Source organism: Euprymna scolopes, chromosome 8 (assembly GCF_053919585.1).
Source record: "Euprymna scolopes isolate OS-2025 chromosome 8, ASM5391958v1, whole genome shotgun sequence".
Classification (NCBI taxonomy): Eukaryota; Metazoa; Mollusca; class Cephalopoda; order Sepiida; family Sepiolidae; genus Euprymna; species Euprymna scolopes.
Window position 1 is genome coordinate 45415107 of NC_136489.1, and position 25728 is coordinate 45440834.

The window sequence follows — 25728 nt, forward strand, 5'->3', positions numbered from 1 at the left end:
ACCTTTTGCTCAATTCATTAAATAGGGCTCAACTTTAATCTTCTTAAAAAGGGTTTATAACTATATTTTTTTCAATAAATATTAAGAATTTTTAAACCTACAAATACTAGTGGTTAGGCTTACACAATTATCAGTGCAGAAAGTGATAATTACTCTGCAGGCTGGAAGATTATACTCACATAACAAAGCCAATTTTGGCTATATATATATATATATATATATATATATATATATATAATAGAAAAATGCGATCATGAAAAGTAATATGGTTATGTTTAAAAATGGAAAAGTAAAGAACTAGTTGTTAAAACTGGAAAAAAGGACAACATATAAAAAAATATGTAAAATATATGTATGTATGTAAATATACAAAAAATATAAATTTATAACTTAAAATATTGCAGCATAAAGAATTGATTATATAATGTTACATTGAATTTTGAAAAGAAATTTAATACTGCAATATTTTAAGTTATAAATTTATTATATTTTTTACTAGAATATCTTGTCCTTTTCTTTTCCAGTTTTAACAACTAGTCCTTTACTTTTCCATGTTTAAGCTTAACCATATTACTTTTCAAGCTCGCATTTTCTATTGTAATCTATGATATTTCCAGGTTTCCAATAAATTCACTTGTTCTTTGTATAATTTCAATCTTATTTTTTTGCCCTCATAAACATAGCATACATATGTAATAACAATGTACATCACTCGTCTGCTTCAATAAAATCTCCCCAATTATCTCCCTTTCATTCGTTCATTTTGTCTGTTTCACTTGTTACTTCTTTTTTGCGACAGCAGTGAATTAGTAGCAACACTAGTCGCTGAAGCGACATGGTTGGTATGAAAACCAGTCATAAAAACTGTTGCTCACCTCCTAAGGTCTTTTTACGATTTTGACACCACTAAATTCATCATAAATTTTGTTTTACTGAACGAAAATTAAAAATCTTTTTTCCACAATATATAGCTGAGAAGGTGATCTATAAACTGTAATAATTGTTTGAAATTTGGTCGAAAAATGAGTGAGCGGTGAAGCTTTAAAGCAGTTCTAAATGACTAAAACTGCAACTTAACCATATATTCCAACACTACCGTGTTTGAATGATATATATATTATACACACACAGAAGTACTCCTGTCTGTTTGTGTGAGGAATGGTCTCTACCAAACTACTGTCAATTTTTGGTCTACAGACTTGAAAGTTGATATATAGAGGATTCGGATCTGTGAAATAAATTCTATTTGGTTTTGAGTCAAGAGCTCAAAATTGAAAAAAATTGGAAAGTTGATGAAACGTATTACTTCAACCCATGTGCAAATATACATTTATAGGTTTATAAAATCATATTTTTTACCTTTGAAATAGCTACTATATATTGGGTACAATAAATAGAGTATTGGCTTTATAATAATAAATACAAAATCTGCATTAATTATAATATCATATTTAAGCATATTTTACGACCAGACCATTAATATATATTGTGATTTAAAATATCATATTTAAGCGCATTTTACAACCGGGCAATGCCGGTGGCCTTTTAGTATATATATATATATATATATATATATATATATATATATATATATATATATATATATATATACACACACACACACACACAATACGATTAAAATATAATTATCCACTACATATGTTGCTCCCCATTTGGGGGTATCAAATTGGGCAAAAGGAAAATTATTCTCAACTCGCATTTAGGTAAAAATGCACTTTCGTATAAATGATTGAATTCATTCAAAAAGTATCGCAAAACAAAAACAAATAACCACACACACACACACACACACACACGTATGTGTGTGTGTGTGTTCATAATAGGTATATGATAATTTTGCTGATAACTTTCTAGCCCTACTTAGCCTCCCCAACAAGTTTTCAAGATAAGGTGGACATCTATACAGGCAAGTAGATAGAATCCCTTATCTGTGTTCCAGATAGCCGCAAAAGAGCAAAAAGCCAGTGAATGGTAAATTAAGAAGCGGTGGAGAGTGGGGTATAGATATGACACTTCTACCCTCCCCCCTCGGAAGCCCATTAAAAGAGAAACGGTGCTTTGGGATAGATAAGTCAAAATGAAAAAAAAAGGAAAAAAAAAAGATATGTATATTGAAACACATTAAGATGCATACCAACAAATCCCTTTTAGAAAAGAAGGGAAATCATGTTTGTGATTCACTTTGTCATAACATTATATAACATTTTTGCCACATCAATAAAGCATTTCAAATCTTGAGGGAAGTTGGAGATGATTCCAGCTGAATTGTAGGATGTGACGGCTAAATAGTGTCGTGAGTCTTACTAATGAACTCTCAAAAGCAAATGTCTCTAATTTCTACACTCTTTCTGTCTCTACTTTATTTATTTATTCACTCCCCAAAGCAAGTAAGTTTTCATAGGAACGTATTAACTCAAAGTATTTCCAACCAATTAAAATCGTTTCAAGTTCCCAAATTAACAAGACTATGTGAAAATAGTAAGCGAACGCAAATTTGGAAACTCCTATAAAACAATCAACCAAAACAAGACATATAGACATTTCACCGGCTGGAAAAATGCTGAGAACATTAATCAGTCTCTGATGGACATTTAGACCGGGGGGGGGGGTGAAGTCACAAAAGAAAAGAACTCAATGACTCATGTACCAGCTTTCATCAACTTGTGCACATCTAACAACAATAAGGTAAACCAACGCATATGCATACACACTGCCACGCTGCCAAATACTTACATCCATATATTACTTGCACATGTATATTCACACACTATGAACATTTCCACTAGTAATTATTAACTCAACTTTCTTTACCAAAAACCGTGTTTGCAATATCAACATTTTACTAACTGAAAATAACATTTTTATGCTTATAAAACTGTGAAATAAAAATGTTTTATCGTAAAATTTCGTTTGTTACAATTGTCAATTTACAAAACTTATAGTTGTGTTAGTGCTTTCGAACTGGTGACTCAATTTTTTAGTTTATTTACAATTTTATATGCAGCCTGTATACATATATAATTTCATTTTCTCTCTTCAATGAAACAAAACTTCTATACCCTATATATATATTTATTTATATTAATTGTTAGTGTGGTTCTTGGCCATACCCAAAGACGCTACAGTCATCCAAAAATGGCCTCTACCAAAGCCAGGGACCACACTACAAGAGAAGCTTCTTTTGTGGTTTCGGTAACTGCGCAGTACACTTATCAGCTTCAAAGTGTATTTGATAATTCATATTTAGTACAACTGTTTTCTTAAAAAGAAAACCCCAAAAGCGAGTGTTTGTTGAATTTATCTTCCTTCTATGGAAGGAAGATGTGACACAAGGTTGAGAAAGTGAGATTTGAAAAGCCAGTGCCATAGAGGAAGAGCACTCTCACTTTAAAAAAAAAATGCCTAGCCAGCTACATCAGCATTCTCCGCTAGAGATACCTCAGCATTAAACAAGACCCTTCTCAAAGGATGAACTAACAAAGCATAGGAGGAGGGGCTTTTACAACTGTACAGCCTTGCTGGCACTCCCCAGTAGTAAGAAATGGTAAAAGTGTATATGTTTCAAGTTTTTTATATCCTCAAATATTTAATCATGGTGTTTGGTTTGGTTGTTTTCCAGAGGAAAATTGTTATTTATATATATATATATATATATATATATATATATATATATATATATATATATTTTTAATCCTTTGAGATGAGACTTCATAATTTGTGCATTCCCTCTTTTGCGGACTGTTATCCTCATCTTCATAGTTGTTGTTGATTCACCACGTTGCAGCCAACTCATCCTCCGACCTTAGGAATGAATAGGAATGCCAAGTCTTGTAACTGTATCCTTAGTAATTACTGCCTTCCATAGTTGCTGTCTTATCACGTTTTGCCCAACTAATCCTCTGGTAATTACTGGGCATACAGTTACAAGACTTAGCATTCTTAATCACCTGAAGAAGGCCAGAGAATCGGTTGGCTGAAACGTGGTGAAACAACAACTATGAAGATGAGGATAACAGTCCGTAAAAAATTGAATACAGGAAAATTGTTTTGTTTTTGGCTTTGCAGAACATGACTGAGTTTTGAAAAAGGGTAAGGAAACTGACATCTCACTCATTTCCTTACATACTCCCTTATGAATATGGTCCCAAATAGTAACCCCTTATGTTCGAATAGGTAAATACCTTGTTTGGGGATGAACAAAAATAAACATTATCATATTCAGTTTTACTTCTGGTTTACATGCTGGTGTGCTGAACGGATTAAACCAATTAACTTCCAAACTAACCTCCCAGGTTTTTATTTATCCCTCTTTATCTCAAGTTCATTCTTATAACTTCAGCCTATGTGTTCTCCTGGGAACTGGACAGTGCTGCTTTAATTGTTCTACATTTAATTCAAGAGCTCTGATCCATTCGTTTAATGTGACCATACTATCAAAGTCTCCTGTTCTACACACATCTCCCTATGCTGTCCAGATTTTATTTTCCTCTGAGGTCATCAGATCTAAGCTAGTCTTTAAGCCTCATATAATGAGACTGTCCGAAAGTTAAGCCTCCTATATTTTAATTCAAAATTTGAAGAGCTATGAAGACGGGAGTGGTATCATTAAAAAAGCGGACTTTTGTATTTAATTCAGTTTTCTACATAGTTACCACCATTCTCAATATACTTTGGCCAGGAATTCAATAACACATCTCTGCTTGTGAAGCACATCCATGGTAGGAGTTGCTTTCTTGGAGTCTCAGATTGTAAATATCTACAAGAGATGAAACTTTCAGGTTATGAATGCACAAGTTCAGTTATCATAACAATGCAATTTGCAATCTCCTCTGATCCATTTGGATGGAATAAAAATAGGAGGCATTACTTTTAAAACACCCTTTTGTAAAGTAATGTATTTAATAGCATTGAGAAGAAACATAGTTTAAAGAAATTAGTTGTCAAAAGGAGTTGTGGATCAAATGTGACAGGTATCGGAATTGAATGAGGAGCAGACAAGGAAGAATGAAAGTAAATGATATGACCAAAGAACAGGTGTGAGGCTTTTTTTTTTCAATCGCAAGTGAGATGAGGAAAGACCACTTCTGATAAGCTGTACTCATCAGTAATCAAATTTTATTCATTATTTTAAATACTCCCATAACGTTCATCATAATTCAAATGACAATTTATCAGTCTCATTAATTCTTATCCTCGAATGGCTTTAGTCTTGATAAATTGTAACTCATTAGTATATAAAAATCAAAAATCATTAGTATATAAAAATGCATCATAGATCCCTCTATCACAAAGACAGGCATTAAATCTTTATACATTATTTTATCAGGAGTTTGTCACAAGTCTCACAAGAGGGGGGGGGGCAGCCGGCGTAGAGCACCAAGGCCTATAAGAGTCTAAAATGGTCCATGAATATCAAAGTTCAAAATTGAAATGTGCAATTATGCATGAATTTTTTTTTATTGTTGCTTTGAGGCTGAAAATGAAAATTTCGAGTGTCACAACCATGGATACTACACATTATTAAAAACTAGGCACAATAGTTACATTCATTATGTAAATAACAAGCCGGGCATGTGGGTTCCCCTTCACGAGTGAAACATTTACTTTCACCATGACTAATGTTTGTGTAAAATTAAAAAAATAAAAAATCCAAGTGCAAACAAATAAATGAACGATTTGGGAGCAATTATACCCCTATAATAACCCAAGGAGCTGGGGAGGGGGGAGCAACCAGGGTTATCCCAGAAAATCCGTTCTGGCAAAAATTTACTTTCACCTTGACTAATGTTTGTGTAAAATTTCAAAAAAATTCAGAATGGTTATTGAAAAAAATGCAAACAAACAGATGAATGGCAATGAATTACTAGGTCCAATGCTTCCTTTGTCGGGGACGAATAAACTTATAGGACATCCACCATTCTGCCTGAATGTAAAAAAATTCCAGGATCGTTATCTATTTTGGAACTATATAAAATATACACTTTATTCAGATACAGCCTCAATAATATAGTGCATCTGAATTATTTGAGATATGAACAGTGTTGGAAAAGGGAGGTGTGGAAAAGATCTTTCATCTGCATAATTTTTTCCTTTCAAGGGCCCTGTCAGCAGATATGGTGGAGATATTCAATGCTTGAGCATCTCGTAAACAAGTAAATCTCTTTGCTTAGCAATCATGATTGCCAAAGGAGCTGAAGTAGCTTTTTAGGGCAGATGTAATCAATGCGCCCTACAATCTGATTGATCAGTATGCGACCAAACTGCATAACCGGGAATGAAAATAAGTCATTATTTAGAACTGCTATACATATTTTAAATTTGGGAACGTTTTAGTCAAACTTGAGAATCTGTTTAAAATTTCAAACTAAACTATGTATTTAATACATTTAATTAATTATACAGACATTGCGAGCCTCTCTTTGCTCTATCGTTATTTTCATGGTAAATGCCAGACCGAGCTTCACTCTATGGTTCTCTCCTGTAGGTCTTTCGTAGCAAACACCCGACTTGTTACAACAGCTTCAACAATATAGTGCAACTGAATTACTTAGATATGATCAGCGTTGGAAAGGAGAGGAGGTCCAGAAAAAAAGCTTGCACCGGCACATTTTTTGTTTTCAAAGGCCCTGGTTCGTCAGCAAGTTTTTTTCTGAACATGTTTTTTTTTTCTCACAGGTGTACTCTGAGTGGCGGTAATCAGTTAATTTCTTTGTGCTTATGTTCAAATGATGTTTAAAAGGTTGTTTTATCGTTTCTAGTTGTGTCCATAGGTAGATCAAATTCATTTGGGACTTGCTAAATTCTGTTTTCTTTTTCTTGGCATCTTTAGCTTTCGATTTCACTCTTATTCATTTCGATTTTATTCAAAGTTTAACATTTTTAGTCTAATTTTTGTTTTTTAAAGAAAACACAGGAAGTGGGGAGAAGATGAGAAATCAAGTCATTCGAAATCCGACATCTGGGATTTGAACTCTTGAACAAAAAATAATATTTTCCATTTCTCCTGCCTCTGGTTACAGCATGTCATTTTATGGTCCGGCTAATGATACTGATGCTATAGCTTCCAGATATTTCTTCATTTCTTCTTAAAAAAAAAAAATAAATAAGATCAAACATCATGGGTGGTCAGGAATTTACTTTGAACCCCCCCCCCCCCGAAATTTTCTTCTCTTTGAATTTTTATTTATTTTTTGCTTTCTTTTGCTTTCTTTTTTTTTTTTTTTAAATTGAAGACTTTGGAAACGTTTCATGATGGTTCCAGGTGCTGGCCAAAAGGAGGATGGATCTTATATATATATATATATATGCATACACACTAGCAGGCCGTTTAGCATTACCCGGTCATAAAATGAGCTTAAATATGATCTTTTAATTTATGGAGATTTCGTATTTATAATCATAGAATTAAAACACTATTGATTATTATATTGTACCAAATACATAGTAGTCCTCCCCTCCACTTTGTAGTCTAGTAGTAAAATACGCTTGATATTCATGCAGATTTTGTAATCATTATAGAGTCAATTTTCTGTTGAATATTGTATTGTACCCAATATGTAGTGATTATTTCAAAAGTTAAAAAAATAGCTTAGGTACCATCAGCTAAAATCGAAAACAAAACATTTAGCACTTTAGTCTTAGTCATTACGGTTTGAGCTACTGACAGATGGATAAGAAAACGTTCAAAATTGAGCGACTTAAATGTATATTTGCACATGCAGAGAAGTAACAGTTTTAGTCAACTTACTCCTACTAAGTAAACATATTTTTTTCAACTTTGACGCCATGGCAGTTATTTTTACCGGTTAAAAGCCAAATCAAATTTGTTCCACAGGTTCAAATCCCATATATATTACGTTTAGACCAAAAATTGAAAAGAGGAGTTTGGTAGAGACCGCGCTACACATGCAGATAAGATCACATGTGCATATGCCAGAACGTTTTCATCCTAAATTCTATGCAATTATGCATAATGTAGAAACTATGCATGAATAGAACTGAGCATAATAGTTAAATGAAACAAATCAAATAAGAAACCACAAAAATATAATTAAAGTTCGTTTCTGAAAGGAATATGCAAATTAGTTAAACAAATTAAATCATTTGCGTATCCATGACAGAGTATATTAAAGTTTGTTTCAATTATTTTTAAATAGAAAAAGTAGGCTTTTAATATTAAAGTCAGAGCAAGAAAACAACTCAACTTTACAGGTGTATAGATCAAAATTCTGTATTAATAATTTAAAAAGAATTAACCTTGAAAATTTTTTTTATCTGTTTGTTTAGTAAGTAGAATGAATATATATATATATATATATATATATATATATATATAACAAAATCAAGGCATCAAGTAATAGATTGATAGCAATAAATAGTGTATTTCATCGTTAGTTACAATTGTTTCAAGACTATTCGGTCAAATTCAAACATTATGTTGCTATCAATCTATTCCTTGATGTCTTGGTTTTGTTAAAATAATATATGAATGCTCAATTATGAAATATGAAAATTTTGTAGCTTACAGTTTAAGTCATTTCATTTGGACTTAAAACTTATTGGTATATGAACGATTACCGAATTTTCGATTATACGAGCGGGGGGGGGGGGTACCCGGCGTGGCCCGGGTGTTTGGAGGTGTGTGTGGTTTTGGGTAAATCAAAACTCCGGGGGGAGGGGTTAAAATAAAAAAAAAAGTTTTGGTAGGCGAGTATGAGGATCGAACCCGAACCCTTGAGGCAAAGTTGGAAATTAAAGTGTGAAACAAAAATGTGCGATGTTAACCATTGGGCCAGCGCAACATACAACGGAAACACGTTTGAATTTATTCAAGTACATATGGACGCAATAAAAATTAACTCTGCTGCTTCCATTTGACCTAATTAATGAGGTCAATTAGAAGTCACCTGCGGGGGGGGGCAGTGTTTGGGTTTGTTGATCCAACTTTGACTGTTTTTTTTCCCCAAGATGTTGGGGAGGGGGCCCCATTGTAGGAGTTTGGCCCCACATTAATAAAAGCTGATTGTAGCCTTTGAATTAGTTTCGCTTTTTATACAAAAAAGCTGAATGAACACAAGATGGGACAAAATAGCAATAATTTTGTAAAAATTGACGTAAATAAATCTATACGCTACATTCTAAAATCCTAAATATTATCTACGGCTTATATAAATACTTCTAAGCAATCGTAACCCCCCCCCCGGGAGCGTGTGCGAGAAAAGCCTTTGCAAGACATACACAAAATGGTCACACACATTTTGCCTTTTCTATATATAGATAGATAAACCCAGTAAAATTTGGAATATTATAAATAAGATATATATATATATATATATAGACATGACAAGAAATGAATAGACACTAAGATAAATATTTTTTCTAGGAGTAAAATATGCTTATTTATGATAACAATAATATATAATAATAACAGATAAAAAATAGTGCTGAAATAACTTAGAATAACGCATTAAAATTGCATCTAACAACATTGCCACAAACCAAAGGAGCATCAGAATTACTATAAGTACGAATCATGGGTCAACATGACGGTGGTCTTAGACAATGCAAAATAGCAGGAAATATTTCAAAACCTTTTTCTACTGTTAATAGAATGATTGTACAATTCACAAGAGAGGACAAAGAGTGCACAAAACCTCATCCAGGTCGTCTGAGACCCCCTGAAAGAACCTTGCGTCTTGTAAAAAGAAATGGTGAAGAACCTCTTACATTGCAACACAATCTGGTGTCTCAGAAAAGCTATCAGGTATCTTCACAAGCTGGGCTACTATGATAGACTTGCGAGAAGGAAACCCCTTCTTCATCCTGCCAATATCAAGCACAGAAAATATTGGGTTCGTGAGATGGTGGAGAGACCTATGACCTTTCAAACCAATGTAATTTTCTCTGATGAGTCACGATTTGCATTATTTCCTGACATTGGAAGGGTATGGGTAAGGAGGCTCCCTCAGCAAAAGTTTGACTGTAGCCAATGCTGAAAACATAGGAATTTCTCGGTTATGATATAGGGTGCAATTTCGAGTGATGGTCGCTCAGACCTGGTGGAGTGAAACGGAAACATCAATTCTGCTAAATACGTTTCAATATTACATGAAGGACTCTACTAATATTCTCAAGCGGTAAAATGAACTCCTTATTTATGGAAGACAGAGTTCCTTGTCACTCTACTAGGGTGACACAACATTGGTTGAGCCAAAATAGGACTAATAAACTTCCATAGTCAAGTCAAACCCCAGATATGAACCCAATTGAAAACCTTTGAGGCATATTAAACTGGAACCTTTGCAAAAAGAAAAGGAAGCCATCTTCTAAACTTGAACTTTTAGCATTATTGCATCAGACATGGCAAGATATTTCTTAAGATGATATTTGTCAACTGATCAATGCCATACTTAGAAGGATTCTAGCATTAAAAATAGCAAAGGGAATGTCAACTAATTATTAGTGAATAAATTTGTTACCATTTATTTTTGATTCTGTTTTATAAATTATATTTATTGAAATAAACTTTTTCTACAGATGTGTATTCTTTTCTGTCATGTCTATGTAGATGTATGGGACAATTAATCAGAATCAAAGCAAGAATCAGAAAAATCAAAATTTTAGGGTTATCAGATTAGAAAAATTTGTGTCCATTTTCGAGAGTCAAACGCAATTCTTTTGTTTTTTATTTTATTTCTTTTTACTTAATTATCTATTGTTAGTAGTAATAAATGCTAAATATGTTTCGATTATAAGTAAAACGAAAATATGTGTATTTTTTTTTGTTTTGAAAATATGGATATATTTTGTTTTAATGGTAATCCGAAAATAAAATTAAAAAAAAAACAACAACCGTATAGCTAAATATTTACAGGTTTTAAAAGAATCAGAATCAATACTTATATCAGAATCAGAAAAAATATTGGAACCGTCCCATTACTGATAATATATGTAAAACAATTTAAGATCTAAATTATGTTTTACATGAATGTATTGTTCAACAGAATACTCGAATAAGAAATTGAGTTCATATACATAAGTGCCATATCTGTGTGTGAGGAATGGTCTCTACCATACTCCTGTCAATTTTTGGTCTACAGACTTTAAACTTGATATATAGTGGTTGTTGACCTGTGGAACAAAAATTTGATTTGGTTTTTTAACCAGAAAAAATAACAACTAAAGAATCAAAATTGAAAAAGAAAAAAAAAGATGGAACTTGGCTGATGTAAGTCAACTAACGTGCAAATATACGTCTATACAGTGAAGTCCGTTAATTTTTAAAGTTCTGATAGCCATCTCTTGTTAGCTAACAACTGATGGCTTTAAAAATTGATAACAAATAATTCTGGTGAGCAATATGTTTTGGTTTCGATTCTAGCTGATCATAACTTTGCATATTTGCTACAAATTCAATGTTTCCTTTTTTTATGAAAAAAAAAATGTAAAGGTATTTTCTTTTTTGATTCTGTAAAAGTAAACCACTATGAAAAATGAGTGACACACCTTTAATATTAATGTTTTTTCTTTATTTTGCAGTTTTATTTTTTTTTTAATTGAAATCAGCCAAGTTTCAAAGTCTTTCTCATTCTTAACCAGCAGATTTTCTTCAACTTCAAATTCTTGACTAACTCTTACATGAACTTATATCTCTTACACAACATTTATCTACATAAATAAAACAGTAGATGCGCTTGTGTAAATATATTTAACCAATAAACTAATACTACTGGTCGCATAACGCTGCAATTAACAGAAAATAGTAATCATTAGGGCTATGACAACAGCATATTATTTTCATTGTTTTTACTCTCGAGTATATATCCGACACAGTTAATCAACTGAAAACCACATCACTCTATATAAAAGTATATAAGATATCAATGGATACACACTCGAGAGTCAAAACAATGAAAAGAATATGCTGTTGTCCTAGCCCTAGTAATCATACATCAAGTATGGTTCATAAAGAGTAAAATCTTTGTTTGGGTGGATGAATAATGCATACAGAAGTATGTGGGCAAATTAAAATGCAAAATGTTCAATTCAACTTGCCCGCATATTTCTATTACTTTTGTGCATGCACAAATTCATTCACAGCTTGAAGTGGTTTAATTTTAAATCTTTGTCTATCTGTTGATAGCTCAAATGATAGAGAATGTAGCTGAAGCATTAAATATTTTGGTTTCGATTCTAGTTGATGATACCAAAGTCATATTTTTTTTTAAAAACTTTGAAAATCAGTACTATATCTTAGGTATGATATAATATTCAATAGAGAATTGGCTCTGTAATGATAAATACAAAATCTGCACGGATTAAAATATGTTTAAGTGTATTTGAAGGTCGAGCGCCCCCACTAGTAAGAAACAAAGTATAAGAAAAAAATGATAAAATTAATAAACATATCTGGATATTAAAAATTTAACCCAATCCTGACGCACGAGAGAAAAACGAATTCATGAAAATGTCACCAGAAATCGGAGATAAAATAAAGAAATAATGTTCAAGCGTGTGTGTGTCTATTTACTCGCCTCCCCAAGAGTTAAACATAATGTTGATGTGTACAAAATCTAGCTACATAAAGATATTCTTGATTAGGACAAAAACTTAAATTGCCTCAGTCTAGAAGGATTTCTTCTTCACTGACCGAAAAGATTAAGTGTAGTATCAAATGTAGACCCCTGATATTGGAGAAAGAGTCATGGTAGTGGGGGTCTACATTGGAAGTTGGAGTTCTGGGTTTAATCGTGCATTTTTTCTGAAAACTTTTCATGGTGGAGTTTTGGGATTTGTGGAAGAAATCAACAGACTTGGTCAGAACAGGGCTCTGTAATAATAAATCCGAAATCTGCATGAATTAAAATATATTAAAATATATTTAAATGTATTTGAAGCCCCCCTCCCCACTAGTAAGTAATAAAGTATAAGAAAAAAAAATGATATAAATAATAAACATATCTGGATATTAAAAAGGTCATGCATAATGTTCAGTGATAAATATTTTTTTAGTTTCAGATTATGCATTAATATTTTTGTTGTTCAAAAGAAAAGACGAGACGTTGGCCATTACCAAAGCAAGACGAGACGTTGGCCATTACCAAAGCAAGACGAGACGTTGGCCATTACCAAAGCAAGACGAGACGTTGGCCATTACCAAAGCAAGACGAGACGTTGGCCATTACCAAAGCAAGACGAGACGTTGGCCATTACCAAAGCAAGACGAGACGTTGGCCATTACCAAAGCAAGACGAGACGTTGGCCATTACCAAAGCAAGACGAGACGTTGGCCATTACCAAAGCAAGACGAGACGTTGGCCATTACCAAAGCAAGACGAGACGTTGGCCATTACCAAAGCAAGACGAGACGTTGGCCATTACCAAAGCAAGACGAGACGTTGGCCATTACCAAAGCAAGATGAGACGTTGGCCATTACCAAAACAAGACGAGATGTTGGCCATTACCAAAACAAGACGAGATGTTGGCCATTACCAAAGCAAGACGAGATGTTGGCCATTACCAAAACAAGACGAGATGTTGGCCATTACCAAAGCAAGATGAGACGTTGGCCATTACCAAAGCAAGACGAGACGTTGGCCATTACCAAAGCAAGACGAGACGTTGGCCATTACCAAAGCAAGACGAGACGTTGGCCATTACCAAAACAAGACGAGATGTTGGCCATTACCAAAACAAGACGAGACGTTGGCCATTACCAAAGCAAAACATACTTTTAATAACTCACGTCAAACATTTAACCCAATTTGTTCTTTAAAAATGAAGCACAATGAAAAATGAGGCACCCACCTCTAATATTAATGTCTGTGAAATCAACCAAAATATCATTTTTGCTAGTCTGAAAATATTACCAAAACTCAAAGAAACATGACAATATGTGTCAGATTCGGGACTCGCATAACTGTTTAATCAAGGTTTAAAACTGACATGTTGTTTGCAATTTCCACTTTCTAGAGATTTGTTGAATTTTTAAGCCATAGATAATTTTGTACGACATCTCTGGAAATACAATGTATTCTGTGATTCCTCTTTTCGGAAAACTAGAAGCCACAACCCCCACCCCCCAAAAAAAACTAGTAGTAGAAAGAAATTAAAGAGGAAATGAATGAAGCAAAAAAAAAAAAAAAAAATTGAAGCAAAGAAAGAAAACGAAATAAAGAAAAATATACAGTAAAAAGAAAGAAAATAGAAAGAAAGGAGATATAGAATAATAATGAAAAAGGTATAGACCAAAATGGAAAGAAAAGTAGAGAGATAAAAAGAAAAAAGGAAGGTTACAGAAGAAGAAAGGAAAAGCTAGAGAGGAAGAAAGTACAAAGAACTAACAAAACAGAAAAATAAATTAGTAAAAAGAAAGGAAAGATGAAAGAAAAAAGACATTGGGAAGAAAAGAAAATTAGAGAGAAAGAAAGACAGAAAAAAGAAAATATAAAGAAAGGAAGACCAGTTGAAATGGTTTAGAGTTTTGTATTTAAGATTATCTCTCCCTTAAAATAAAATTGAAGTGAAAATCGGTTATCTGCCCTTGATTTTACTATCGCTGCTGTATTTTCCCTACTTATAAACCCGGAGTAAAATTTAATTTTCTTGAATAAGAAACAAAAACTACTTGATCAAATTATGTGATTTTTAAACGTTTCCATGAATAGTATGTACATCATGCAAACCGTTTTGTAATTTCTTTTCTTGTTGCGATGTGCCAATCTTAATAAGCACCCAAATTTCCTCCAACTTCAGATTCTTGACTAACTTTTACTTCAACTCATAATATCTCTTACACAACATTTATAAATAACAAAGTAAAGAAAATGGTAAAAATAATAAGCATGTCTCAAAAAGTCATGCATGATATTCTGCAACAAGTATTAAAAATAAATAAAAAATAAAGTAGAAATAAAGGGAGATAATTTGAAATGGTTTTAGAGTTTTAGTTTTTAAGATTAATGAAACTAACGATGAGAGGGGTTGAAGAAGTGACACCTGAACAAGGATAAATGTGAAATAGATCAAAAACAATTCTAAAACAAATCGAATGACTTACCCTTTGACGAAAGTGAATCCATGAACACAAACTAGGATGTAGCCTGAACTATCGATTTTCAAAAGGTTTCCATAGAGTGTGTCAAACCAAAGGCCCCTGAAAAGAGAAAAACAAAGAATATGAATAGGGTGCAAAGATGATGAAAAATGAAACAACAAAATTGAAACAAACTTATTAAAAGAAAACAGTATTTAGATTGGTTCTATCATCTAACATATAAATTTCTATCATCTAACATATAAATTTCATGTATAAAGTTAACCACTTTAAAAACGGACAAAAGTTGTTGGCTCCTGATTCATTTTAGAATTAGTGTTTTATACCAAATCGATGGTAAATTTACTCTTATTTTTGCATTAAATACTGAAGTATAATGGGGGGGGGGTTCACCTCAAATACACAAACGGAATGTTTAAGAAAGATTATCGCTACAGTCCTCTGTCTCTACTCTCGTTGCCTTCTCTCCTGCCCGATCGGGAACAATCTCCCTGCACCGAGAAATGAACATCGTTTTATAGTTTCCATCTTCACGCACACACGAGATTACACAAGAACGGACGAAATAAAAATGCTGGCCGCCATGTTTGTTCTTCCTTTTCTTCGCCTGAACTCACTCTAACCACAAATACTAACCCTTATCTCTATTATTCTCGTATTGTACATTGAATGGATACCATAGTATTTAGTTTGATGTACCTTATCAAAACAAAGGCCCATACAAAAATGCAGCAAGTTCGGACAAGTAGTTTCTAATAAAAAGTGAAACGGACAGATAGACAAACTAAGATAAATACAATATAGATCTTGTCAGATTTTCAAAGTTACACCCAACCAGCAGTTACACTAATAAATTAAACGTTGCTTCTTAATAGGCGATTTTCTTTTGCTGTACAATGTTATTTGCAATATGAAAATGTTATTTGCAATATGAAAATGTACTTGCTAAAATTTATTTCAATTATTACTTAATTTGGCCCAAACCACTGCTAATCTGAAACATTTTTTTAATAATCACCTAAAAGTAAAAATCATTTAAACTTATAGGAGATTTTTACATTGTTTAAAAATATGCAAGCGAATATAATTATAAACTAAAATGATTTCACTGTATTCTGGGCAATGACGGTTAAGTACAGCTAATCTCTATAAACATTCCAAGAAATCGACGACGATCAATCAATCTAATAGGTTCTACTTTGTCAACTAAGCTCCAACCCCTGTCCCATCGCCACAATGCTGCATCTCTGTGCCTGTTTTACAAATATTTTAATGGGGATGTGCTCTGATGAACTCGTTGCCCTTGTTTTCCTTAGACGTTCATATCCCCGACAAAACCGCTTAGCAACAAAATTACATTACCTTCATTATTGAGGTCCCTAAATGACAAAGCTTTCTACTCTAATAGTTTATTCCCTCAAACAGTTACCTGTTTCCCTGATTGTACTGATATGCAGAAGTTTAAATGTAATCTAAACCAACATCTTGTTAATCTTTCGTAGGCATGGTCTCAAACAGTAGCCAAGCCATTACGTCCAAGTGGTTATATGCCTTGTTAAAGAGTGAACATAAAAAAAAAGTTTCTACATTTTTCAAGTATCATGGATTCTAATGATGCATGAAAAATGTAGAAACGTTGGTCGATCTGCATAGACTTAAGTAGATATTAATAAGTCCTTACATTCTTTTTTTTTTTAATGGAGTGTAGATAATACACTGTGGTTGTGTTATCGGCAGCTCCAGTAACTCTCGCTTCTCCTTTTTTGTCCCCCAGTCCTCATTTCAAATGAGTGATTTTTCTGACAAAGGGCGAAGAAAAAGCTGCTTTCCAGGTCAGTAATACTTTGTGAACAGTAGCTTGAGATGTCGGAAATTTTTCTGTTTCTACGCCTATCCTTGTGGCCACGTTACTAGTAAGGGTGCTGGAGGTAAACGTTTCATCTGGGCTGACGTTACCCGCTTGATATTCAGGGACCCGAACCTTGGTTAACCACTAAGGAGGCTGTCCTATCAGCAGGTGTGAAGTACTGGGGCTGCTGTATTGCCATTTGGTGAATGGATTCTGGATCATGCAGTAGTTTCGAGTGGGGCTTCTTGATGCCATACTAGTGGTAATTGTTACGGCTTTACCTTATCATACAAAAAAAAAAAATTTCCTCTCTTTTTCTCTTTTACTTTCCTTCTCTGTCCTACTCTAACCAAGTCTGTCGACCTCTTCCACAAACTCCAAAAACTCAACATAAAATATCTCAAAAAACACGAATAAACCTAGAACCCCATCCTCCAACGTAGACCCCTACTATCATGTCTCCTTCAACATCAGGGGTCTACATTTCAACCTTCCAGAGGTTGAAACCCAATTACAGGAAATGAAACGGGATTTACTCTTTCTAAGTGAAACTGGCATAGGGCCGACCACTTCCCTAGAGGAGTTCATAATAAAAGGATACTCTAACTTAACATCTAAATCTGACCCCCCAAGATCGCCATGGACATGGAATATGCGCCTACATTAAAGATGGCTTCCCTTGTGGTAGAGATATCTCCAGAGAAGACCCTAATTTACCTTATATGTGCTTCCGGGTTGCACTTGCTTACACCACTGCATTCATATTTGCTCTCTATCGCCCCCACAACAGCGGGGTTACTGTCCTTAAGAGTATATTTGAGAAAATTGGCCTCATTCTGTCTGCTCATCCTTCGGCTACCATTCACATTTGCGGTGACTTCAATGTCCCTAATGTGGAATGGCTGACCCACTCAAATAAGACAGATGATGAGGGGGAGGTTCTCTCATGATTTTGCCATTGCCTATGACCTCACTCAGATTGTTCACGAACCCACCTCTGTGCCCGATACTAGTGGTCAATATGCAAGCCTTCTAGACCTTTTTCTCACAACTTCCCCTGAGCTATGTTCATGTTCCGTTCTATCTCCCATGGGACCCTCCGATCACAGTTGTATCAGTTAAGATAAAAATGAAATACAATAAGTCTTCTACTGTATATCGATACTCTATGGCTGACTGGAATAGCTTCCGTATATTCATATCTGATCTACCTCTGCATTCCATGTTTAAAAAGGATGTATCCTCTATAGTATCAGACCTGACCGAATGGTTAATTGTAGGCATAGACCAATTCATACCATCTAAAAAATTCCAACAAAAACCTAACAGCCAGCCATGGTTCTCCCCTGAATGTGCTGTTGCTATCACACACAGAAATCACTTTTTCCATAACTACTAACTTAATAGATGTACTGAGACTAAAGCTGCCTTCAGGACTGCCAGCACCCACTGTAAAAGAGCAATAAAAAATGCAAGAGAGCTATATGCTCAGTCCGTCAAACCCAAAGTAGCTGAGCAGCGGCTTGGTTCCCACCAGTTCTGGCAAATAGCAAACAGGATCTTGAACAGAAGCATGCGTTCTATCCCAACCATCATCAATGGACCTTAGGTCATCTCGTCAGCATCAGACAAGGCCAAGCTATTCGTCAAGAACTTTGCAGTTAACTCTACCCTTTACGATGAAGGGCATCAACTCCCCGTATTTCCTCCTACAACAGACAACACACTATCAAACGTACAAATATCGGTGCACGAGGTCGCCAAACTAATCAAGAACCTTGATTCCAGTAAAGCAATTGGCTCAGACAGCATTCCAATTATAGTGTTGAAAAAGCTTCGACCAGAACTTGCCCCCAGAACTTGCCATGTTTTTTTTCACACTTTAATTTCCAACTTTGCCCCAAGGGTTCGGGTTCAATCCTCATACTTACCCTTCCAAAACCTTTTTTTTTTAATTTTAAACCCCCCTCCCCCCAAAAAAACACACATACCTCCAAACACCGGGCAATGCCGGGTACCCCTCGATCTGAATGTTTTCAAAGTCGGTGTTGTCCTTTTACCTTTACATTTGCATAATGCCGACTTTTTCTCCTCTTCTGACAAGCATCTGGCTTTGAAATGTCATGGCCTAAAGAGGTTTCTCCTTTATTTTTGAAAAGTTTATTGACTTGATAATGTAATAAAGTTTCTATGTAACTTTACTCTTTATCTTCTTAACTTATTTTCTCTCTCTCTCTCTCTATATATATATATATATATATATAATTATTGTATTAATTGCCAATAGCGAGCAAAGATGCTAGCCTACAAAGCCAGGGAGGACTTAGTAACTAGGTTTGAACCTCCCTAATAGAAGTAATTATCATTTGCTACACTGATGATTACATAAGTGTGAAACACCAATGTCTGTAAGTATAAAAATAATTGTTAATCTTTGTTTGAAAAATATTATAGATTGTAAGAAATTTACTTTCATATATATCAATGTATATTTAGATAGCAAACATGCATTTATCCATGTTTTGTCGAATAAGACTGATAAATATTTAGTCTTTTGTATCTCGAAAAAAACGGAGTTCCGATATGAATTCTGAAACGGTTGAATAAAGACAGCAAGTGTTGTACATCTGAAGTTCTCTGTATTTTTCAGATAATTTTAAAATTAATAAATTTAGCTTGTTTAAACATTTTACTGCAGTTTCATGACTTATCTAATATTTGGTTCAATATATTCTTGGTGTATGTTTATATATAAGAAATAACTTATGACAAGACAGTTTAAAGTTAAAATAACGTCATTAGATCATCCTATCAATAAGGATGAAGAGAAACTCTTTATACCATGGTATTTCTGAACCATAATGCCTCTCGTCAGAAAGGGGTGTGTAAAAGAATAAGAATAAGATCGATTATTTAAGAAGAGACTTATTAGGATAGTGCAAAGCGCAACAAATTGTTTTGGAGCATATATAGTGTAAATAAAATAAGAAAATGACAATATAAAAAATATACACTAATGTATATAGATTAATTGATTCATTCAATAAAGATGATGCATCAATTAGGGATGTATGACAAGTAAATACTCTTTATACCATGGTATTTCGAAGCCTAATGCTTCTCATCAGAAGAGTAGAGAAGGCGTTAGGTAGCATAATCAGGATGCAACATCTAGCGATAGTTATATTTTGAGCAGAATAATTGTGCAGTGAGGGATAAAATATTGAGACCGTTTGGGGAGGGAATGGGAGAACTAAATTGACCTCTGTGATATTGGAGGAATATAGCTTTTATTATATAATAAAGGTAGGTATATAGTATATCTGCCAAGGTATGTGCAATATGTGAAAATAAACTTTTTGTCAGTATATGATATCTATGGTGTCCTCCTCTTCGACTGTTGTCGTATCATCATCATCTTGGATATGACGTTTTTTTTATCTGATTTAGGTGCCTTTTATGTATATTCTGTGGACCTTTAATCATGTATGTACAATCACCAATGCGTTTATCCACTACTCCACATTCCCAGTAAGATGTGTTATTTCTGTAGCACTTAAAATATACTCGATCTCCCGAGTTATATTTCTTTCTTCTCGTGTGTGTAGTGTTTCGGATAATTGCCTGCCTTGGCAATAGTTTGTCAAACGCTGATTTTACCTTTCTGGCAAACATTAGATCAGCTGGTGATATGTTTGATGGTGTACTAGGATGTGGTGCAATCCTATATACTTGCAAGAATTGTTGCAAAGCTTTTTCTGTTGGTGTTCCAATGGATTTCTTTAACGCTCGTTTTAGCGTGTCCACGAACCTTTCCGCGAGGCCGTTCGACCTTGGATGATATGGCGGAGTCGTGATGTGCTTCACTCGGAACGTGTCGCAAAATTCCTTAAACTCTGCGGATGTGAACTGCGTTCCGTTGTCAGTGACCAGTGTGTCTGGTACACCGAATCTTGCAAACAAATTGTGTAGGAACCCTATTGAGTTGTTCGTTGTTGGATTCCTGCAACGCATTACCTCCGGCCATTTTGTGAAACTATCCACTACAATTAAATAATAGTTTTCACCTACTGGACCAGCGAAGTCCATGTGGATTCTCGACCATGGCTGATCGGATTTTGGCCAAGGTTTGTGTACTATAGGTGGAGATTTTGCCGCTAACTGGCATCCTTTACATTTATCAATTGTTGTCGCTATGTCAGTGTCCATGTTACGCCAGTACACGTAGCTTCTCATTAACGACTTCATTCGATTTATCCCCGGATGTCCTGTGTGGAAATCTCTTAACATACTATTCTGCAATGTTTTGGGTATTATCACTCTCTCGCTGTACAGTAACACATCGTCACATATGGAGAAAACTTCCTGCACCTTTGTGTCCGTTATAATTTTCTCTTTTATGTCCTTTATATATTCGTCTTTCTCGGCTTCCCTTTTAATGTCCGACAAAGTTACAGGTAGTTCCTTAATGATGTTTGCTACCATATTTTTTACTTCAACATTTGTCCGAATTGCTGCAATGACTGATTCTTCCAGATTGTGTTTCTGTGGTATCAGTCTTGACAGTCTATCCGCATGGCAAATCTTTTTTGATGCCAGATGTTGTAGCTGGAAATCATAATAAAGTAGTATTGTACCCCAGCGCAGCAATCTATTTGCGGTGTATACCGGCAATCCTTTTTTTGATCCATAGATCATGACTAACGGTTTATGGTCGGTTTCAAGTATGAATTGTCTACCATATAAATATCGGCTTCTTTTTCGATTTGTGAATATGCCCTTTCGGCTGGTATCAGCGTTCTCGAAGCGTGCGCTATTGGTTTTCTAGACCCATCCGGCATATGTTGAATGCATGCTCCTAAGCCATAGGAGCTAGCGTCACTAGCGACGACTATTTTTAAGTTTGTGTCAAAGTGCGTTAAGAATAATTCGGATGTTAGTGCGCTATTTATGTTGTCAAAAGTGGTTTGACATTCTTGCGTCCAGTTCCACGGTGTATCCTTTTTAAGCAGATTATTTAAGGGGGCTCGCAAGTTATGCATTCCTTCAATAAAAGATTGGTAATAATTTGCGAGTCATAAGAAACTCTGCAAGGTTGTTACATTATCTGGTGCTAGCATATTTTTTATTGCCGCAGATCTGTCTGGGTCTGGACATCGTCCATGTTTGTTTATTATGTGTCCAAGATACTTAATCTCGCTCATACAAAAGTCACATTTACTTTCTTTTACTTTAAAGCCGAATTCTTGTATTCGAGTAAATACTTGTTTCAAATGTTCCTTATGTTCTTCTAGGGATTTGCTCCTGAAAACAATGTCGTCCAGGTATGCACATGCGCACTCAATACCACTTAGCATGGTGTCCATCGCTTGCTGAAAGATGGCAGGCGCTACCTTGACGCCAAAAGGCAATCGGTTGTATTTGTATAATCCCTTATGCGTATTGATGCATAGTATTTTTGAGCAATTCTCCTCGACCGGTATTTGCAAATACGCGTCGCTCAAGTCTATCTTGGAGAAGATATTACCCCCATTCAACTTCGTGAATATTTCCTCTGGGCTTGGTAGGGGGTAATGGTGATCTTTTAATAGGGAGTTGACCCCGGTCGAAAAGTCTGCGCACACTCTAACTTCGTCATTCTTTTTCTTTACGTATATGGTGGGGGCTGCCCACTCGTTGTGTTCTATTTTTGATAGAATTCCCGTCTGTTCCAATCTATTTAATTCTTTATCAATCTTTTCCAACCCAGCGAACGAAACATTTCGCTTTTTTCTAAAAATTGGGCTGGCGTTTTCTTTAAGTTCAAACGAGGCCTTGAATTTATTGCAGCGACCTAAGTTAGTTGTGAATGCCTCAGGAAATAATTATTTTAAATCGTCTTTTATATTTACTATTGTTGGAGAAGAACATTCTAATTTTTTACAGAATGTATTGATTGGCTTATCCCATAGTCCGAATTTCTCAATTAAATCTATTCCAAACAGATTTTCACTATTTTTTAGTACGAATATTTTTAATTTCTTCGAAATCCCTTTCAATTTTATCGGGAGGACAACTTCTCCTTCAAATTTTATACCACCACCAGTTACCGTCCGGGCTGCTTTACTAGTTTTCATCATGGCCGGTTTTCCCAACTTTTTCCACGTATTCAGGTTTATTATAGAAACATCGGAGCCGGAGTCGAGTTGTAACTTTATTGATGTTTTAAATATTTCCACTTTTACGTATTTTCGCCGATCTTTGTCTAATTTTGTATTTGATTTTGTTTGCTGTACTCTCTTTCTGGTGTAATCTTTATATCTGCAGCAATCGCTTTTGTGTCCCACCTTCTTACAAATGTAGCATTTTTTCTTCTTATAAGGACAATCTGATTCCCAATGCTTTTCTGCACATCTCTTACAGTTATATCTAGGAAGAGGCTTGTTATATTCTGTACTATATTTATGGTTATTATCTTTGGAATATCCCGTTCCATTGCTTTTCTTTGTAAAGTTCTTGGTTGGTGCGTATGGTTTTCTAACTTTTCTTACATATGCCACTCCGGATTCTTCTATATTTTTTTAATCCTTTTTTAGTGTAATGGCCCTTTCACAGTCCTCTGCTAGTTTCTGGAGGGTTAAATCTTGCTCAGATTCCAGCTTAGACAACACTCGTCTGCGTATTTCTGTATTTTTCGTGGAAACTAACCGTTGAGCGAAGATTAGACATTTAAAATCTTCTACCGTTAGTTCTGCAAGCTTAAAATTATCGCAGTTTTTATTGAGAACTGATGCGTATGTCAAATAATCTTGGTTGTCCATCTTTCTTAGATTCATGCACAGCCATCTTTTATGAAAAAGAGATATATTTGGATTAAATAATTCTTTTAGTAATTTTACAGCTTCCATGAACTCTAATTCCGCAGTTTTTTTAGGTAATATGTAATCTACGAATTTGCTGTGTTCTGGTGTACCCAATTTTCTGAGTAAGAGGCTCACTTTCTGACTATTTGGCCAATTTTTACATTCCAGTTGAAAAACATCCTCGTATCTTGTGTAGTATGCTTCAAAATTCTTCTCTTCCTCAGGCACATAATGAAATGTGTCCATGCTATTAAAAATAGTTGTATGGGAGAAATTAACACTATCGACATTTTCTCGATTACTCTTTAGTAGTTCCAGTGTTTTAGCAAAACGTTCATCTTGTCTTCATATTCCAATTGTAGTTTCTTATGCCTTTCTTCCTGTTCCAATTGCAGTTTTTTCTGCTTTAATTGTGCCATTTTCTGCTTTTCTTCTTGTTCCTGCTGCCATTTCAATAATCTGTCCTCTCTCTTTTCCTCGCGGTCAGCCTGTGCCTGTATTTGTGTTTGCAAAAGCTCGTTTTGTGTAGCTTGTCTGCGTTCATCCCGCTCAGCCTGTGCTTGTAAAAATTGCATGAACATTTTTGATAAGTCTTCCATGTTATTTTTTTTTTTTTTTTTTAGTGTGTAGTTAAAAAAAAATATTGTACCATGTACAATATACACCGGTTTGGGTTACAACAAAAAAGCAAATTGCTGTAAGCTCCTGTTTTCAATAATAATATCGCTGCTTGCAATAATATATTCTTTTTGTGAGTCACGCTGCAAAAAAAAAAAATAAAACAGGTTTATCTGGAATCACGAAATGGAATTGACTTTCCGTTTTTAGGCACTTACTAATAAGTAACTCTTTCCACAAAATAAAAGTTTTTTTTGTTTTTTTTTTTAATCGAGTCACAATTGAATAAATGTATGCAGTACATTTAGTTCTTTGAGTTTTTTTTTTTCCTCTAGTATTTTAGTAATTAAAATACCTCTTAAATTGAGATTACCTTTTTTTTCCGTGACGTTTTACTTTATTATCCGTTATTCAGTGACAACTTCAAGAAAAAAAATCCTTTCCTTGAATTTTAGTTTTAACTGTGGTATTTCCTTTTAGTACCGACGTCAACCAAAACATTAATTAAAAAGTCCTTTAGTTGTTGTTTTGTTTACGGAGAACAGTAATTAGAATCCACTGGTGAACTTTTTTCGTAGGTTACTTCCTTGCTTTTCGTAATACAGGTCTGACCTGTCGTTTTTGCGACAGAACAAAGTTCGCTTTTTGTTTGCAAGTTGGTCCTTTAGTAAGATTTGTCGTGTAGCGACAAAACAAAAATTCACTTTTACATTCGTTTGCAAGCCGGATTCCCAGAAAACGGCGTAAATTGTCGCTTTTGCTACGTTAGAGTTTTTTTTTTTTTTTCACTTGAGTTGAAACTTCTCTTTAGCGTAAAATCCATTTGCTCGTCAACACTTTGCATTCCTTAAAAAAAAAATGGTCAACCTTTGCGTTGTTTTTTTTTTTTTTTTAAATAGTTCTTCGTCAAACTGTTATATTTGACGCTTCATATCTCGTCGCCAACTGTTGTGGTTGCAAGGTTGAACAATAATTAGTAAGGAAATACAATGAAGACGCAAACAACAAGATAACGCAATAATAAGTGTATTAAAGGAAAGGTATATTTACAATATGTACAAATGACGGTGTCGAGTCAGAGAGTCTTGCTGGGAGGACATGTACGCTCTTCGGCGTCACTTCCGGTGGCATTTGAGTAAGACACACCAAGGCCAACCTAGGCTTGCCATTTATAGTGTTATGTTATTCGCATATGCAAATAAGTGGTTGCCACCACAACATATATGAACAAACATAAGGACATTAGCCTAGAAATAAAAATATTCTGTAGGTAAATAGATGCTTAATAGATAGTAAAAGGTAGCAATAACTAGAAGAAATATACAAAATGAATATATATATA

At 34.4% G+C, this 25728-nt stretch overlaps 1 protein-coding gene across 3 annotated transcripts in view; it reads right to left on the reverse strand.

Moving 5' to 3' along the window:
- Window positions 1-25728, reverse strand: part of LOC145283543 (cytosolic purine 5'-nucleotidase-like) — a 1063943-nt gene that overhangs the window by 687638 nt on the left and 350577 nt on the right. For all 3 annotated transcript variants that reach the window (XM_080132414.1, XM_080132415.1, XM_080132416.1), the window contains exon 5: window positions 15081-15176. In XM_080132414.1, the coding sequence (XP_079988540.1) occupies window positions 15081-15176 (96 nt within the window). The remainder of the gene's footprint in view (window positions 1-15080; window positions 15177-25728) is intronic.